This window comes from Conger conger, chromosome 1, assembly GCF_963514075.1.
Source record: "Conger conger chromosome 1, fConCon1.1, whole genome shotgun sequence".
Taxonomy (NCBI): domain Eukaryota; kingdom Metazoa; phylum Chordata; class Actinopteri; order Anguilliformes; family Congridae; genus Conger; species Conger conger.
Window position 1 is genome coordinate 87,259,033 of NC_083760.1, and position 18,617 is coordinate 87,277,649.

General features: G+C 43.9%; 2 protein-coding genes across 4 annotated transcripts; both read left to right on the plus strand.

Moving 5' to 3' along the window:
• Window positions 1-268: 268 nt before the first annotated feature.
• On the plus strand, window positions 269-4,611 carry LOC133129563 (ornithine decarboxylase 1-like). Of its 3 annotated transcripts, none has more exons than XM_061243748.1 (5): window positions 269-412; window positions 2,123-2,274; window positions 2,651-2,824; window positions 3,455-3,586; window positions 4,570-4,611. In XM_061243748.1, exons 2-5 carry the CDS (start codon window positions 2,173-2,175, stop codon window positions 4,594-4,596), a joined length of 435 nt encoding a protein of 144 aa, XP_061099732.1. In that variant the 5' UTR covers window positions 269-412; window positions 2,123-2,172; the 3' UTR covers window positions 4,597-4,611. The 3 variants fall into 3 exon arrangements, with proteins under 3 accessions (XP_061099732.1, XP_061099742.1, XP_061099723.1); XM_061243758.1 differs by lacking the exon at window positions 4,570-4,611 and adding an exon at window positions 4,132-4,170; XM_061243739.1 differs by lacking the exon at window positions 4,570-4,611 and having other exon boundaries at window positions 3,455-4,092.
• On the plus strand, window positions 4,612-14,229 carry LOC133129553 (ornithine decarboxylase 1-like). Its single transcript, XM_061243727.1, has 7 exons — window positions 4,612-4,786; window positions 5,203-5,289; window positions 11,977-12,124; window positions 12,293-12,408; window positions 12,869-13,068; window positions 13,403-13,527; window positions 14,024-14,229. Exons 1-7 carry the CDS (start codon window positions 4,616-4,618, stop codon window positions 14,077-14,079), a joined length of 903 nt encoding a protein of 300 aa, XP_061099711.1. The 5' UTR covers window positions 4,612-4,615; the 3' UTR covers window positions 14,080-14,229.
• Window positions 14,230-18,617: the final 4,388 nt, after the last annotated feature.

Sequence of the window (18,617 nt, forward strand, 5' to 3'; positions counted from 1 at the left end):
AAAACAATAGCCTAACTCAATAGCCTAGCTCACCTGATAGAAACAAACACACAACCCAGTTTCACTGTAATCTAAATGAACACCACTTGCACTAACTAACAAACAATCAAACAAACAAATACACAGCAGAACAACACTATAGTGACAACTAAACTTAATGAGAAACAGCACAAACAAATTATACTTAACTAATCCAGGAGAAAATGCTAACAACCCACTGGAGAACACTAATGCACAGAGTTCTTGTCATAAAGGACATCCCACCTTCATTCCATACCTCAGCCATCACCCAATCAGGGCATCCATGGGTAGCCTGGCTGTGGTATTTAAGATGACCACAGGAACTGTTTGTGCATTAGATTTTGGATCTTTGGAGGATCGTTTTGGTGCTGGTTCCTGGGGTAATATGCTGGTAAGGCATGGTCTCTTCCTCTCTTCCTCTCTTCCTCTCTTCCTCTCTTCCTCTCTTCCTCTCTTCCTCTCTTCCTCTCTTCCTCTCTTCCTCTCTTCCTCTCTTCCTCTAAGAATGTATGATTTCTCCTTTTTCATGAGTTAATCTGTTATGTTCTGATATAGAGTTTGTTTTGACTTGTTGGTTGATTTTATTAGACTGACATCCAAGAATTTGGTGATTTAATTGATAATTGTCATTCACCATAATTATTCATTTCAATCTAGCACGCCAGACCACTTGTGTTCAGTACTTAGAGGGTTGAACATCTTAACAAGGATATTGTTTGTTGGAACCACTTGTATACAACCTATTTGTATACAACCTATATTATTAAGGGTGTCAATAATTCTGGAGCCCACTAACTGAACACTATTGAAGTTGTATTCCCCTACACCAGGGGTCGGCAACCCTGGTCCTGGAGAGCCGCAGGGTGTGTTGGCTTTCGTTGTTACTTGGCATTAATTGATCTATGAAAGCTGTTGATTACACAGTTAACCTACCTCACCTGGTTTCTTGGGTCGGAATTGGTTGCTTAATTTAAGGTGGAGACGAAAGCCAGCACACCCTGCAGCTCTCCAGGACCAGGGTTGCCGACCCCTGCCCTACACTCTATAGTGGGAAAAATCAGGACACCAAGCTGTAATATTTCTATCAGAAATATTCTGCGGTTGGATACCTGAGACGGCTCCACTCCGAAAGATAATTCTCAGGTTTCATCAGGGGGCAGCTTTGGACGTAGGTTATTTGGCATGAGATGTGTTTGGGTATATTAGTATAATTATGTCCCATTTCAAATTGACTGATCAAATTCATAATTTCTTTAAATCCAAAAATGTCCTATTTAGAATCTGAAAGAATTATGACATTTTACTTGGTTCAGATTATAGAGATTGTTTGATTATTGGTTTGGCTTCAATTTGGGCTGTAACATTTTGATGTGCATGTGCTTTTGGTTCCTGACTTTCTTGTTGCATCACTGGGCCTGAAGGTGTTCACAGACAGGCACAGGCACACAACACATCTGCATCTGACTTTCATAGCTTTGCATGGTCATGCACCTGCTCACATAACTAACCTGTTTTTACCCTATAAGACCACTGTGTCCCTCCGTTCTGAAAATGCAGGCAAACTGGTAGTCCCGAGAGTATCAAAAAAGCTGATGGTTGGTAGTCTTCTTACACATGGCTCCACTACTGTGGAACACCCTATGAGGGAGCCAGACAGTCTCAACATTTAAATCTAGATTAAAAACACGCTTTTTACGTTCAGGCATAATCAGTTATGACGCGGAGGGCTGGCCTCATCGGAAGTGTTTCATTCTGGAGATGGGTGCTGGATAAGGATAGCGGTTCAGAAATCCACACTTGACCATCAGCGGTGCCAGTGGGGTTAGCTACAACCTTAGTCACCGGGTAGGTATGTGGCACCTGCGTTTCTGTTCTGTGCATGAGGAAATCTTCTTCTACACATTTTAGGGTATGACCTTGCCTGAACGCATGCTTCAGAAAAGGGCACTCAGTTGTGCATTTTGTTGATCTGGGGTGCAGTTCGTGGTTTGGGGGTGTTGGGGGTGTTGGGGGTGTTGGGGGGGGGGGGGGGGAAGCGCTTTAGAATAACTTGAATCAAATATCTAAAATTACACTTCCACATATTCCTTTGCCTTTGCAGATAGTTTTGAAATCTGAAACCAAGGAGCAAATAAAAGAACCTGTGAGACCATGACTACCTTCACTCCAGAGGACTTTGGCTTCACCTTGCTGGAGGATGGGACTTCTGTCCAGGATGTCATCGATCAGAAGATCGACACGTTGCGTGCGGAGGTGAGAGAGCTTGAGCTGTCCTGGAAGGCTGCTGGTCAGGCCTTGGAAACCAGTTGTCTGGACTTCAACCGTTCAGTTCCTTGAGTTAACCCTTGTGTAGTCCTAACATTCAGTATACTCCCAACCTGTAACTCATCACAAAATTTGTCATCAAATTTCAAGTTGAAAAAGATCCTTTAGGGGGTTCTCTGCTGTTAAACATAGTGGCAGGTCATTTTTGACCCTTGAGACAACACTAGGGTTAAGCATTTGAAACCAGCAGATGCTGGCAGATCTACCCCAACCAGAATTTGAGATCCATGGTTTGGAGTCTTGCCTTTGATGCCGTTCCACTTGGTGCCTGTCTGTTGTCCTTGACCTCGCGTTTCGTCCCTAGGAGTCCAAAGAGGCTTTCTTTGTGGCGGACCTGGGGGAGGTGGTGAGGAGGTACCAGTTGTGGGTACGTGAGATACCTCGAGTCACGCCCTTCTACGCCGTCAAGTGCAACGACAGCCTTCCCATTGTCAAGACGCTTGCGGCCCTGCAGACGGGGTTCGACTGCGCCAGCAAGGTACTAACCCCAAGCCAGAAGAGTGTCAGTGTATGCATGATTGTGTTTTCAGCAATTTGATCTGGCTAATTGGTAAATATGAGAGAAAATGTAGCCATATGAAATGTTTTCATGCAAAATGATGTCGATTCGAGACCCTGCAGCTCTTGTCACACAATTAAGCTCCCTCAGTTTCTTTCTGCATAAGAGGCCCACTGGAATACCTGATGCACTCATTCATGTATTCATGTCCATTTCAAAATGAGATTGACAGCATGGTGAATTCACAACTTCTCACTGCTGCTGGTGGAAACGGGGACTACTGCGTTCACCATGGTGCAAAACCAATTATTTGAAATAATTCTGTTTAGATGGTGCCAGCTGCCATGTTAATTCCATTCATAATTAAATAAACACTGGTTATTTATTCAGGACATTGTTTACATGAAACTATACATGGCACTGATTTTTAAATGTGTATATATTTTTGACTTATCAGGATACAAATGATGGTGTCTTTGCAGGCTTGCTTCTTAGCGGTGTGCTGGTTCATTCATAGAATAGACTCCAGTCCAACATTTGTTGTCCTCATCTGAACCACTCGGGATGCCCTGTGATCCTGTTTTTGCCTTTGCCCCTTTCCACTTTCAGTGTGAGATGCATCTCATAACGTCTCTCGGGGTGGACCCCAGCAGGATCATCTTTTCCCACACCATCAAGCCGCCCACCTACCTGAAATACGCCACTTCCCTTGGGATCCAGAAGATGACCTTCGACAACGAGGCAGAGCTTGTTAAGATCGTCTGTCTTAACAGTCATGTATTGAGACAAAAAAAAAAAAAGATTGTCATTCTTATCAAGTACAAAAAATGTTAGGCAATTTACAGCAATTGTCCCCTTTGGCTAATCTTGAATCAGTGGTTGTGGTGCTGCTTGATTATAAGCCAATGAAATTAACTATTTCCCTGTAAGATCCATGAGCATCAGATCAGGGTGTATTGCCAATTTCCATCATACACAATTTCTGAATGTATATGTCTCAATTTTAAATCTAGACCAAAGAATACAAGAGTTATGGTAAGCAAATGTCCCATGTAAGCATGTGCCAAATAGATGTATGAACATTTTGTCCCATTCACATGCAGTGTTCTGCATTGTTTTTTTTCTAAGCTATGTCTAGACAGTTTTACGAAAAGGACATTTGAAGACTGCAAAATGGCACATGACAACTAAATGATAGTATGGGTCTCATACTTGTATTTTGCTCACTAAAGTATCCTGACCTGTCACCCTCCTCCTACCTCTCCCTCTCCTTGTGCTCTCCTCAGATAGCTACTTTAAAGAAGATTTAAGAACGAAGTACAATAATATATTGTACACCATTATATTCATTGAGATGCATTGATTGACATTTGTCAAATACCTACCCGATGTGGTGGAGCACCGAGCCAAGAACAGAAGTTGTGGCACTGTCCAAATAATTATGGACTGCACTGTATGAAGGGCTGATGAGTAGACTGATCGATGAATAATCGATAATACTGTACATATTCGCTTGGGTGTATCGATAGGTATCTGGATGGATAAACATTTGGATGGAAGGATATTTGGGGTGATCAATAGTTAGATGGATAACAGATTTAGATGGAAAATAAATAAAATGTAAAAACGATACTCCGCAGATGCCTCGAGTTTCCACATTTGTGCATCTGCTTTGGAAAAACTCACCCTTGACTGGGCCCCTCCCACCCTTTCCTCTTCCTCAGGCTGGTCCTCCGCATTTCTGTGGATGACACGCATTCCATGTTCTCCATGAGCACCAAGTTCGGGGCGAAGCTGGAGACATGCCCGGCACTCCTGAAACATGCGCAGGAGCTGGGCCTGGACGTCATCGGGGTCAGCTTCCACGTGGGCAGCTACTGTATGGATCCTGTGTCCTACAAAAAGGCCATCAAAAATGCCAAAGACATCTTTGACTTGGCGGTGAGCACCTGGAACCATGTGAAAAGCTCTACTCATCTGGCAGCTACAGTTAGAAATGCCATACAATGTTGTAAAGGTAACCATTTTGACAAACTCAAATTGCCAATCTCAAATTCCAGGTCGAGAGGGCTGTTCTTATTTTTTTCGATCTTTCCATCATAAGTTACATTTTGCCCCTAGAAAGATATGTGGGTCTTCTCTAATGCATGAGTGCAATGAACCATTCAAGTACTGAAACGCCAGAAACCAGTAGATGTCGTAACTATCGAGGACTGGACTGGAGATTTGTCATAGCTGATTACATGGTTGTGACACTGAAGCATCTGTGGCTTGATGAGCTGTGGTCTTGTGTGTGTGGTAGGAGTCTGTATTGTGTAAAGGATGTAAAGCGTCATTCATGGATGATTGTTTTGCAGGCAACGATTGGCTACAAAATGACCTTCCTGGACCTTGGTGGAGGATACCCTGGGTTTGACATTCCCAATGTTCTTCACTTTAAACAGGTAATCATTTTTCCACTCTCTCAGAAAGCACACAGCAGGTGTGCAGGGGAGCCTCATAAGTCTCATAAGAGGCTGATGTGGATGTGAAGGCTGATGGTGAGCCTGCACTCACCGACACTGTAGAAATGAATGTGTAGGTTTAGCATGCTCAAATTAGGCTTTGGAGGCCAGTAGTGCTGCTGGTTTCTATCATTTACAACCACACGGAATGGTTTTGTACTTGAATGACAGGTGAGAGGAGGTTAATCAGTGACTTTGATCAGACAGTCCGCTAACAATCAGTTTGAGAGAACAAGCATTACTGCTGGCCAGACTTGGACAGTCTGGACTTGCAGAAGAGATACTGAAGAACAGGAGGGTTGTAAGGCCGAAATCTGGCATTATCACTCAGGGCTGGTCAGCTTGCTGGCTTCCTCTGGTATTGTGGAATATGTGGCTGTAAAGTAATTTAGGAGCATGCATCATGAACCCCCCCCTTATCTCCACACCCATACGGGCAGGAGCCTGTGGGGGAAGACTCAGGCCTCCAGTCGTAAAACTCTTACGACAGGGCAACATTCTTTTCGGCACTGGAAGGTTTCAGAGGGCACTGCCTGTTAGGCCCTGACCTTCTCCTGAACCCCCCTTCATTGTTCTCTCCCTCTTTACTCAGTCACTAAATGATGTGTACAGCATTGGATGTTTCATGACAAAGTCAGTTTAGATAATATTCATGTTTGGTATTATTCTGATTGTTTCAGTGCGACTGGTGCAATGGTTTTATTTCTGCAACAGCAAACCCTGTACATCATAACCAGGAACCAGGAGAAGCTGTGTGGAGCTCTGCCCCAGTGAAAGCCATGTGCCTCAACCCCCCTGCGCTTCCTGGGGAGGCGTGGTTCCAAATTACAGATGGGTGAACATCAAAGGCCAGAATTTGGATTTAAGGACAGCAAACTAAGCAATCTGGGAGAATGCAATCAGCCTCCCGTGCACTCCGTGCACGTAGTTTCTACGTACAGGGTGTCTGTAGCCAGACTCCCGTATGTAGCTTTTATTACCAGGTATGACGTTTAAGACTCCGTAATTTGGTTTGCATTGCAATGTTTTTATTTGGAACTAGTATGCAATTACGTGTATGTAACCTGCCTGGTAAAATAAAATTGTTAAAACTTGATCTGTTTGGTTTTCCTTACTGACACTTAATGTTACACAGGGAATGCGTGGTTTACCCCCTCGAACTGGTCTAGGGAGGATGAATATTTCCACTTACTGTATCACGGCGTATAGCACCCGTAGACCTATGTTGGTAAATCCCTCACCTCCGCTTGGTAGTTCATTCATGTCGAGCACAGCCGTAGCTATGTTGGTCTGCTTGGGTCCCTAGGCTGTAAACAGATATACCCGAGAGTAGCTATTCCTGCGACCTCTGTAATGACTACAGATAGCTAGTCAGTTCGTGAGACGTGCACATTACACGCGATGTGACATGCGGTGGTACCAGCAGAGGATTGTTCAGCGAGTTCTTCTCAGTACAGGATTCCTATAGCGATCAAGTCAAAATTATAAATACGACATCCACTAATGTGGATAACTCATCTAAATTATTATTCTAAAATGGAGTCAGATAAACGAAGGTGAATCTATTGGCCCTATTGTGGAGATTCTGGGTCAGCCCCGGACCAGTAAAGAGCGGAAGGCAGAGTGGTACTACTGCCTTTGTATCGTGGTTTGTTTATTGGCTGATCTAGACTGTCTGCATAGGGGCCACTACTTTTTAACCCTATTAGTATTCTTTCAGCAACACCAGAAGGACGAGCACGCTGATACCTTCAGCCCTCGCTAAATTCCGTCGTTGGGTTAGCGTTGGGTTTTACAGTTGGTGACCCCGACGTGATCTAATTCCATTCATGTCAGATTCGTCTGCCGACGTGATCTGCTTTCATCCAATGTAAGATTTGAGGCTTACAAGGGATGAGGTGTCTGAAGTTTGCTCCTTCTGGTGGTGTTGTGCAACCCGGCATGATACCCGTTACCCCGGGTGTGTGGTTTTTCTTCCATCTGGTTTTGCGATCCTTGGTGTGGTGAGTAGCATGGTTTCTTTGTATCAGTAATGTTAGGGAAAGTTGTGTTATTTTGCTGCATGAATACTGTGTAGGGGATCGACATATCCCGGACAGGACTGGGACCGTAGAAACGAGCCATATTTGCAGGTTACTACCCCTCAGGGTACGTAGCGCGATCATGGTAGAGGGCAGAGAGAGATAAATGCTGGTATGCATGTTTTTGTAACTGTGCTGTGTTACTGTGACTATTAGCTTAAACAGCAAATAGGCTACAGTAGGAACGGTTTTAGAAACAAGCATGTCGCAATTGGAAGTATATGAGTAGTATTTTTGATGGCTGCCCGTAGATGTGCAACATGACAACATGCACATATATATAATATTAACTGTGGAGTAAGTTTGAGCTCTGTTAAAGGTGGCAAGCTTCTCCATCTTATTTAAGTAGATAATTATAAGTTGGACTGACTGCTGAGTCAGGAGCATAGCCTCGGTTTTAAGTTCCAGCTCTAGAAACAGAGTTTGGGAGGCCTGTACCGGTGGTCACTATACCTCTGTGTACTGGGCCTGATGTTACGTCACAGGGCCGCTGGGTGCCACAGCAGATACAAGTCTCCACCCCTCTGATGCGCTGCTACAAGGTTGGGGAATCAGCTGCATGTGGGGCCTCTGCCAGACCTCTGAGACTGGTGTCGGGTGTCACCTCACAGAATTTCTGTCTTTCTGAGCTGCTGGAAACTGAGTCCTCTGGCCTGTGCTACCTGTATCAGTAACAGTTGTATACTTGTAATTAAATACATAGGCTATAGTTTGTGGGACATTTGGTATAGACATGTGTAAAATTAAATCTACCAAATGCTCTGTAATAGATGTCACATAGGCTTTGCCCTAGGGGGGATACATCTGTAGTAAAACAGGATGAAATCCCTGATTATATAATTTGTCCTATTGGATAAATTTAATTATATATAGGCATAGGCCAAACGTATAGTGCATCTTGGTGCACCATATTGTTTCCTCTGTTTCACTTTGTGTGCTTTAACTGCACCACTGTGAATGCAGAGGATTTATATTATTATAATACGGTATACTGCACGTCTTTGCATGCCATTTAGGAAATGTTAGGAAAACTAACATACTTACTTGGTTGCCAGTTAGATTAACTGAGGCATGTGTGTACCTAAATCTAATTGTATGTTTGTGTGGTTTCTCCCACTAACACAAAATATATATATTAGAATATTTCCTAGACCACAGATAAACCAGTCAATGACAAAAATTAACCCTTAAAGTTTACTGACCTAACAGTGGCCAGCATTATCTGTCACTGCTGGGGAAGACGTTTACGACCAGAGAGGTATTTATAACCTAGGGGAAATAAATTGGCTTATATTTTGGAAGAAGGTGTTCCAAATGGAAAATGCTTAAGCAAATTTAAAAATAATGAGTAGAAGCAATTTCTTCTCTTGTTTTATTCCCGGGGCATTAAAACTTCATAAGGGGGGTCATTTTTGGCAAAGACTGGCTTATGGGTCATTCCCTCCTAGCTCTCCACTGTTGTCTCCTTGATTGTTGTTTTTCCTCCCCTACTTTGTCTGTCACCTATTATGTCACTTGTCTTTAGAACAGTGAACCTGCACTCCCAATGAAGTGTATAATTTGTTATGTTTTGATCTCTTTGTTTAGGATCAATTCTTGATTGGATATCTGGATTTATGCAGATATTCACCCCGAATAAATGTTTATTTTTAAAAGTAAAATAACTGAATTATAAATCTTGTAATGGGGCATGTGAACTATATACTTTCCAGTGTTCTGTTAGCATTCTCTATGCAACATACTGCAGTGTTGTACAAACGTATGCATGGCTATAGGCACGGCTCTGATTTAGTTTCTGAGTATTTAGACTTGTCGTCCAAATATTTATAGGATAATTGATAATCCTAATTTTCAGCATGTTTGGTAAACCAGCTGATCACTGGTTTCAAACATAATCAATTGTCAATAAAAATATATTCCAATCAGTAAGAATTGGAGCGCAGGCGCTTCAATTCTATCAGCCATTTCCTTTTTCATCAGACCCGTACCATCGAGCGTGACTTAGCCTGCAGAACATATGCTGAGGATTTGCTTACTGCTATCATACAAGATATTCTGGACCTTTGTCTGCACACGTCTCCTAGTCACGTTGTAAGGGAGCTCATTGAAGCCTTAGACTGGCATAGGTAAATTGTGTCAGAACAAAGGGAAAATATTCATTACCCACAGCATTTATGTATGTATGTAATGTTTATATGTTTGTTGTAAATAACTGTACCGGTTGTATCGGATTCTTAGTTTTCTTTCTTTTGATTTACCCAAACCTGGTCTATCCAAATTCCACTACCATATGCTCAACCCGCATAGTAGTGCAGAATCAGGTATATAAATCACCATATTGGTGGATATCACTATAAGGGGCATAGAAGCCATATTCACCACTCGCACTGATTGTCATGAAACATCCTGCTATGATCTATATGCGTAACCATCTTTTTCCCATTATGACACCAGAGGTGTTCAGTTTTTGGATGGCCATGCTGAAATCATCCAGGTGTCTCACCCACAGTAGTACGTCACCAGCGAGATGAGTTCCTTCACAGGTGGAGGTCTGACCTGTCCAGCAAGTCACTTCACCAACTGGAAGTGATTGAGGACTTCACAAGGGGTCAGATCTGCGTTCTGAGGAGAATAACGCTGGAGGTGGACGTCTCTCTGTGGTGGAAAGACACTCTTTTGGACAGTGTGCGTGGTCTCTGACTGACCTAACGGACCTGGTGCAACAGGTCGTCCAGGGCTGGCTCCTCTACCAGCTCTGCTCAAGACGCCTACACATGGTGGGACTGGGTGTTCTGAGGGTCCGTCATCACCAAAATTATCATCTTCCTATTAAGCTCCTTTACCCATGCTGCTTTGGTGCTCAGCCCCTGCAGCTGCCGACAATGTCGGGACTGAGACCCCAAGCCGCAGGGAATTATATACACAGCCACGGCCTTCATAGTGACCCCTTGGGAGTGTGTTATGTTTGCCCCATGGGGTCAAGAGAGGAATCTGTAAGGCCGAAATCTGGCATTATCACTCAGGGCTGGTCAGCTTGCTGGCTTCCTCTGGTATTGTGGAATATGTGGCTGTAAAGTAATTTAGGAGCATGCATCATGAACCCCCCCCTTATCTCCACACCCATACGGGCAGGAGCCTGTGGGGGAAGACTCAGGCCTCCAGTCGTAAAACTCTTACGACAGGGCAACATTCTTTTCGGCACTGGAAGGTTTCAGAGGGCACTGCCTGTTAGGCCCTGACCTTCTCCTGAACCCCCCTTCATTGTTCTCTCCCTCTTTACTCAGTCACTAAATGATGTGTACAGCATTGGATGTTTCATGACAAAGTCAGTTTAGATAATATTCATGTTTGGTATTATTCTGATTGTTTCAGTGCGACTGGTGCAATGGTTTTATTTCTGCAACAGCAAACCCTGTACATCATAACCAGGAACCAGGAGAAGCTGTGTGGAGCTCTGCCCCAGTGAAAGCCATGTGCCTCAACCCCCCTGCGCTTCCTGGGGAGGCGTGGTTCCAAATTACAGATGGGTGAACATCAAAGGCCAGAATTTGGATTTAAGGACAGCAAACTAAGCAATCTGGGAGAATGCAATCAGCCTCCCGTGCACTCCGTGCACGTAGTTTCTACGTACAGGGTGTCTGTAGCCAGACTCCCGTATGTAGCTTTTATTACCAGGTATGACGTTTAAGACTCCGTAATTTGGTTTGCATTGCAATGTTTTTATTTGGAACTAGTATGCAATTACGTGTATGTAACCTGCCTGGTAAAATAAAATTGTTAAAACTTGATCTGTTTGGTTTTCCTTACTGACACTTAATGTTACACAGGGAATGCGTGGTTTACCCCCTCGAACTGGTCTAGGGAGGATGAATATTTCCACTTACTGTATCACGGCGTATAGCACCCGTAGACCTATGTTGGTAAATCCCTCACCTCCGCTTGGTAGTTCATTCATGTCGAGCACAGCCGTAGCTATGTTGGTCTGCTTGGGTCCCTAGGCTGTAAACAGATATACCCGAGAGTAGCTATTCCTGCGACCTCTGTAATGACTACAGATAGCTAGTCAGTTCGTGAGACGTGCACATTACACGCGATGTGACATGCGGTGGTACCAGCAGAGGATTGTTCAGCGAGTTCTTCTCAGTACAGGATTCCTATAGCGATCAAGTCAAAATTATAAATACGACATCCACTAATGTGGATAACTCATCTAAATTATTATTCTAAAATGGAGTCAGATAAACGAAGGTGAATCTATTGGCCCTATTGTGGAGATTCTGGGTCAGCCCCGGACCAGTAAAGAGCGGAAGGCAGAGTGGTACTACTGCCTTTGTATCGTGGTTTGTTTATTGGCTGATCTAGACTGTCTGCATAGGGGCCACTACTTTTTAACCCTATTAGTATTCTTTCAGCAACACCAGAAGGACGAGCACGCTGATACCTTCAGCCCTCGCTAAATTCCGTCGTTGGGTTAGCGTTGGGTTTTACAGGGTTTTCATTGTGATCCGATCATGACCTGACCTGACCAATACATCCCCATTTCCAGATGGCCGTTGATATAAATCTCGCTCTGGACAAGTACTTCCCCGTCAGCTCCGAAGTCCATAATCAGCGAGCCGGGCCGCTACTTCCCATCGACAGCCTAGCTGTCAATGTCGTCAGTAAGAGGGTGGACATCAAGAAGTCCAGTGACGGTAAGTTTGTGCCAGGTTTGTCACATGCTCCGTAATTAAGCTCTAACGCCAGTGTGGCACAGCTCTTCATACAGAGTCTGAACACACAACATACTTCATGTCACCTGTAAGATGGCACCTGTTTCTTCTCATTGAGCTCTAAACCCCAACTTCCCCCCTCTCCCACAGACAAAGATGACGGGGCCAAGGAGAAGATCGTTAATTACTTTGTGAATGATGGGATCCGCTCTTCATTTAGATTCGTCATTTTCCACGATACCTACGTCCTGCCAAGTGCACAAAAGGTACGAACAAAAGCAAACGCTGTATAAGCCATGTGTACCATGCACTCATTCGGTCCTATTTAGCACTTGCTCTTATCCATTTCTTCCCAGGCATTCATGACGTATATTATTACATAACCCCTATTCTTGACCCAATCTTAAATGACGGACCCAAAATAAAATGGTTGCTATACTTGAACCATTTTGACTACAGGCATAATCCTGGTCTCGTCTAAAAGGCATCTCTTTGGGGTTTGCTTGCCCAGTGTCGGAATTACTCAAATATTATGAAAACAAAGTTACAGAAGCTCAAACATTTCTCTGAGAAGAAATGTTCTGTATTTGAATACAGATTATTATACTCCAAAATGACACTTGGTAGTGCAAACCTTCAATGCTTTTAGTAGTGTCCAAACATTAATTTCAGGCTCCATGTTTTCAGAATGCCCTTTTCAGTTACTGTATCCCTGTCTCACTGCAGAAAAGCAAGCCAGGTGAGTGGGTCTTCGGCCAGACCTGTGATGGGCACGACCTCATTCTGGAAGAATACAACCTGCCGGATATACAGGTGGGCCAATGGATGATATTTAACCACATGGGGGCCTACTCCGTCACCACTGCCACCAACTTCAACGGCTTCCCGATGCCTAAAACCAACTTTGTGATGGCCCCCATATTATGGTATGTGCCAGAATGTTACATTTTCTTTCTGTTTCCTAATATTTGCCCTCATTTGATAGAACCAATTCTAAGGCCTGGCAAGAAATCATAGATTGTTTCTGGAGATTTGTTCAAGAAGCTGACAGCAAGGCTTCCAGCATTCTTCTCAACTCCTCATTTGGGCCTCCATTCAAAAAGTGGTTTGATAATGACAACATGTGTTTCAATAGTGAATGTAAAGAAAGACGTGGAAGAAATGTAAAGTAAACAAAGTCACACAGCAACTCTAGCTGCTGGATGCCATTGTAGGTCCTGATATTCAATGACCTCCCCCCCCTCTCTTTCCTGTCTCCAGGCAACAGCTTCAGGAGATCTCTGCTAAGGCGGGCCAAGATCGTTTGAAGCTGTGCTGTCTCAATGCTGACTTGGATGCCGTCTGCACAGTGATGCCTGGCCCCACCCGCAAGTGGAGAGCTAAAGGTGGGAAGGGGAAGTAGAGAGGGTGAGAGGCAAGAGCGTGTATCTTAATCCTTTCTTGATGGTGTAGGTCGTGGATTTTCTTTTTGATTAATTGGAGAAATATTTACAGATAATTAATAATTCAAAGACAAAGCATATGATAATCATACAAACTACAAACCTGCATGACTTGCTTCAGCCTTTGGCTCCTCTAAGAAGCCATGAGCCATTGATGAATGTCCTCCATCTCACTGTAGGAGGGCCAGTTTTTTTTTTTTTTCAAGATCAGTCTAGTCCAATCCTAGAGATCATTGCCTGGGCCTTTAGATCATTTTGGGTCTCCCCAGTGATAGTCAGGAGCACCTCTCTTTCCCTGGATGTCTGACTTCAGGGCTAGGCTGGTTTCCTGAGGGTGTGTCGTATTCAGTTCCACTTTCATCTACCTATCTGGAGGTGTGTGGGATCCTGTAAATGTCTGTCTTACAAGTCCACATTCTTGATCTTATCCCCCTGTCAGATATCCACCAGGTCCAAACGGCAACACCAGGGGCCTGTTCCAAAACCAGAGATTGAGAATGTGCTTGAAGGCATGTTGATCCCTTTCCGGTTGCCAGGAGAAGGGGTCGTTTTGGCAACCAAATTGGGAGAAAATGTAATCATGCAATCAGTGTGCATATGGGACTTTTATTCATTGTGGCATGCATAACTATTCCTGTATTCACATTTCTATAATCTTTTCAGAGCTTAATGAATCTCTCGAAATGTGATTTAGATTAAAATTCCACGATGGTTGGAATGTGGATGAAGTCCTGGGAAGTGCATCCTCTTGACCAAGAGGTGGAGCTGTTGATCTCACATTTAAAACACAATATGATATCACACGGTCAGGATACTGTTTTTGCAACCAAAATGTCACTGGATTTCTTTATTATTTTCTTATTTTGTTCCATTCCAGTGACACATTGGTACTTTTTTCTCAAATAAATTTACAGTAAGGTGAGCCATCTGTCCACTTGGTTCTCCTTGTGTGTGTATGAATGTAAGTGTGGCAAGATTAGGCTGAGATATCGAGTTGAAAGAACACAAGCTTTACGTTTAATGTAAGGAAATTTTTAAATTGTCAAGTACAACAGAGTCCAGGATTTCACCCAGTGCTTTATTACGAGAGGTGGTCCACCTCCATTAAATTACCCAGTGCATGTAGAAATCAGCAATGGCTTACAATTAAATTCAGAATAATAATTTAAAAAAATACTGACCCAACCTAAACACTTAATATTGTCACCAATCGCTAGCCTAATCATTGCATGATTAGCAGCATGATCTAACCACAGTGCCTGTGGTTACTGCAGCATACTATCACACATGCCATTACAATCTTGAGGAAGGAACAAGATCAAGATGATTAAATAATACCCATCTAAATACTGCATGTTCCACTGAAGTCTCATTGTGAATAGTTCATATTGAAGAAGTGGTTACGGTACGTGACTGGGACCTGCAAGGTCGATGGTTGATCCCTGGTGTGGCCACATGTGCCCTTGAGCAAGGCCCTTAACTCTGCATTGCTCCAGGGGAGTATTGTCTCCTGCTTAGTCAAATCAACTAAGTCGCTTTGGATAGATGCATCAGCCAAATAACATGTAAAATTGTGCAAAAAGGGTATTATAGAAAGCATTTTTTTTCCGTTTTCAAATATGGCAGCCAGAGTCCCAAAGCCACTCTAGCGTTGTCATTGCTGTATGCTTTGGGTCACCCCAGTCTGAGGTTGTGTGCACTCTGGAGCAGGTTTTCTTCAAGGCCCTCTCTGCATTTGGCTGAATTCATCCATCCCTCCATTCAGACCAGCATCCCTGTCCCTGCCACTGAGAAGCACCCCCATAGCATGATGCTGCCACCACCATGCTTCACCGTAGGGATGGTATTAGCCAGGTGATGCCTGGTGTTCACCGGACATAGCGCTTGGAGTTCTGCTCACAGTTACATTTTTATCTCATCAGACCAGAGGCCCTATATTCCTCATGCTCTCAAAGCGGGCTCTCGTAAACCTTTTACTCAGGAGTGGCTGCCGTCTAGCCACTCTGCCATAAAGGCTTGATTCCGTGGAGTTTCCCCTTAACTTTTGACTGCCTTTCCAAGCTTGGAAACACCACGAAAGTACCAAGCCGCTGATCAGTCGGTCTTTGGTCAATATTTCCCCCGGAGTATTCAGTCGTAATTTAGGCTGGAAAAGGTACAAGATGAATTAGAGTCATGGAGATCACGCAAGTTACAAACAAAATAGTTCATTCGCAGACAGGTAGGTTAGTAGCTTTAGAATATCTCAGTCAATTACAAAATACACAAATTAAGAATAGAGATAGAGTAAATAATCATACCTAGCCTGCTTTGGCTACACACAAACACACACAAGACATGCAGTGCGGGAAGTCGATTATGATCTTCCTGATACTTACATACATTAGACATGTTGTGTGGGAAGTCGAATGCGATCTTCCGTTGCTACACATACATAGAATGTGCTGTGTGGGAAGTCGAATGCGATCTTCCCAGATTGGTCTGTCTCCCTTGCTTTAATGCCAAATCATAGGCTTGAACCAGGCGGCAGTGCCATAAATCAACCTGGAGGGGTGGTCAAATCTGGAATTTAGACCACCACCCTTGGGGGTTGTTAAGTAGGGAAAATGAGATGATTACCAAGAGAGGACATGCAGGGTTTCCCTTGAGTTACTGAAACTATGGTTTATTAAACTCCATTTGCAGCAGTGCAATACATACAGTCATGTAGGTACGGGTCAGGAGCTTCAGTTAACATTCACATCAACCATCAGAATGGGGAAATGTCCTTCATGTTGATGCAACAAGAGTTGAGGCCAGTGGCATTTTCCAGCAGGAAGTTGAGTTTGTCAAAACTACGCAATCCATCAGCTAGAGTTTCTGTCACTCAAGTGGGCTGTCGTGGACAAATTCCACGATTACCATATATGGCACCCAATTTACTGTACGTACGAATAATAATTCCTTCACGTGTGTGCTTACCACAGCCAAGCTCAATATGATTTCCAAGTCCAGCATCGGCCTGGAAAGAACAATATTGATGCTAATCTACTGTTCAGAAAAGTGTCGGGGGAAGAGAAGGAAAAAGAAACACACACAAACACACAAAGGGAAGCAAGTGAAGGTGCCAAGGCTGTGTTGCAAAAAAAGAAAAAGAAAATAAAAGCACAACTAGCTACAAATGTTGTAACTGTGTTTATTTTTGAGGAAAAGGTACCAGTGTGTGACCAGAATGAACAAAATAAGTGAAAAGAAATCCAGTGACATTTTGGTTGCAAAAACACTATCCTGAACATCCATCCATCCATCCATCCATCCATTATCTGAACCCGCTTATTCCGATCAGGGTCACAGGGGGGCTGGAGCCTATCCCAGCATACATTGGGCGAAAGGCAGGAATACACCCTGGACAGGTCGCCAGTCCATCGCAGGGCACACGCACCATTCACTCCCACACCATTCACTCACACACTCATGCCTACAGGCAATTTAGACTCTCCAATCGGCCTAACCTGCATGTCTTTGGACTGTGGGAGGAAACCAAAGTACCCGGAGGAAACCCATGCAGACACGGGGAGAACATGCAAACTCCGCACAGAGAGGCCCCGGCCGACGGGGATTCGAACCCAGGACCTCCTTGCTGTGAGGTGGCAGTGCTACCCACTGCACCATCCGTGCCGCCGTATCCTGAACATGTGATATCATATCATTTAAACTATAACTGATCAAATTAAAGCATGTGGTGAATCATGAACTCCATAACTAAGCATTTGGTAGATAATGAAGACTTAACCCAGTGCAGTGCGTGATCTACTCCAGGCATGAAGCAGAGCAAGTGAATTACACAGAGGGAGTAGGCGTTGTGACTAACAAGACCCGGAAGGCTCCGATTGCATTGGAACCAATCGTCTGTTGCCTCATCACTGCTTCTTTCAGAACCAAATAGCGGGAGAATGAAACCCCTCATAATGCTGTTCTATGCACCTACCAATGCTGCAGATGATGACCTCAAGGCCATGTTCTATGACACCTTGAACCTACTTCACCTAGGTGGCAGGGTAGGAGCCAGAGACATTCTAATGGGCAAATGCTAAAGTTGGGAGTGAAAACGGGGGTACAAACAGTCGATGGGCAAACATGAAGTTTGGAAAAGGAATGAGAATAGTGAAATGTGTGTTGAATGGATCATGATCAAATGCTTTGTTTTTGATTTTGTCATTATCTGTAAGTATTGCTCCAATTCGTACAAAAAGAAAATTCACACCCTACACCAGGGGTCGGCAACCCTGGTCCTGGAGAGCCGCAGGGTGTGCTGGCTTTCGTTGTTGCTTGGCATTAATTGATCAATGAAAGCCGTTGATTACACGGTTAACTCACCTCACCTGGTTTCTTGGGTCTGAGTCGCTTGCTTATTTTAAGGTGGAGACGAAAGCCAGCACACCCTGCAGCTCTCCAGGACCAGGGTTGCCGACCCCTGCCCTACACCATCGAGGAAAGGATCAACATGCACACTCTTGCAAAAGCTGGCACCCTCGCTTTCCAGCACGTTTTTGTCCATTTTCATCCACCTTCCCTGTAAAATAAATGTTTGGCAGGTTCTGTGTTTTTTCATTGTCAGGTTTTGTCTAAGTTGTTAGCGTTTCCGTGGATTAATTCCCTCTGTACTGTTTCCTGGTTGTTCCATTCATTCATTCGTTTCATCTGTGTCTTATTTCATGTCTCCGCCTTCACAGTCCTCATAGGTCCTTCCTTCTTATCTGCCGTCATCGATTCCACGTGTCTCGTTTTGATCCGAGTTTAGTTGCGTGTATTTAAACCCAGTTGTTTCTGTCTTAGCCAGATTGTTATGTGTCATGACCATACTCTCCAGTGTTTATTTCTGATTTATTTCTGTTATGACACATTTTGTCTTAGACCTCCGCCTCTTGATTAATCTTTCTGTTTTGAGTTGATCCATAGTTTTTCAATCCTGTTTGGCTTATCGGTTTTTGTTTCTGGATTCAGTTTTTTTTTGGACTGCCCGTTTGTTATCAACCCTTTGCCCAGGCAACCCT

What these genes read in the sequence shown, in the direction of transcription:
- LOC133129563 (XM_061243739.1), top strand. Translation starts at nt 2,173, where the DNA reads ATGACTACCTTCACTCCAGAGGACTTTGGCTTCACCTTGCTGGAGGAT. An exon ending in TCGACACGTTGCGTGCGGAG is followed by an intron (nt 2,275 to 2,650) that starts GTGAGAGAGCTT and finishes TTTCGTCCCTAG; the next exon opens with GAGTCCAAAGAGGCTTTCTT. An exon ending in GGTTCGACTGCGCCAGCAAG is followed by an intron (nt 2,825 to 3,454) that starts GTACTAACCCCA and finishes TTCCACTTTCAG; the next exon opens with TGTGAGATGCATCTCATAAC.
- LOC133129553 (XM_061243727.1), top strand. Translation starts at nt 4,616, where the DNA reads ATGAGCACCAAGTTCGGGGCGAAGCTGGAGACATGCCCGGCACTCCTG. An exon ending in AAGACATCTTTGACTTGGCG is followed by an intron (nt 4,787 to 5,202) that starts GTGAGCACCTGG and finishes ATTGTTTTGCAG; the next exon opens with GCAACGATTGGCTACAAAAT. An exon ending in ATGTTCTTCACTTTAAACAG is followed by an intron (nt 5,290 to 11,976) that starts GTAATCATTTTT and finishes CCCCATTTCCAG; the next exon opens with ATGGCCGTTGATATAAATCT.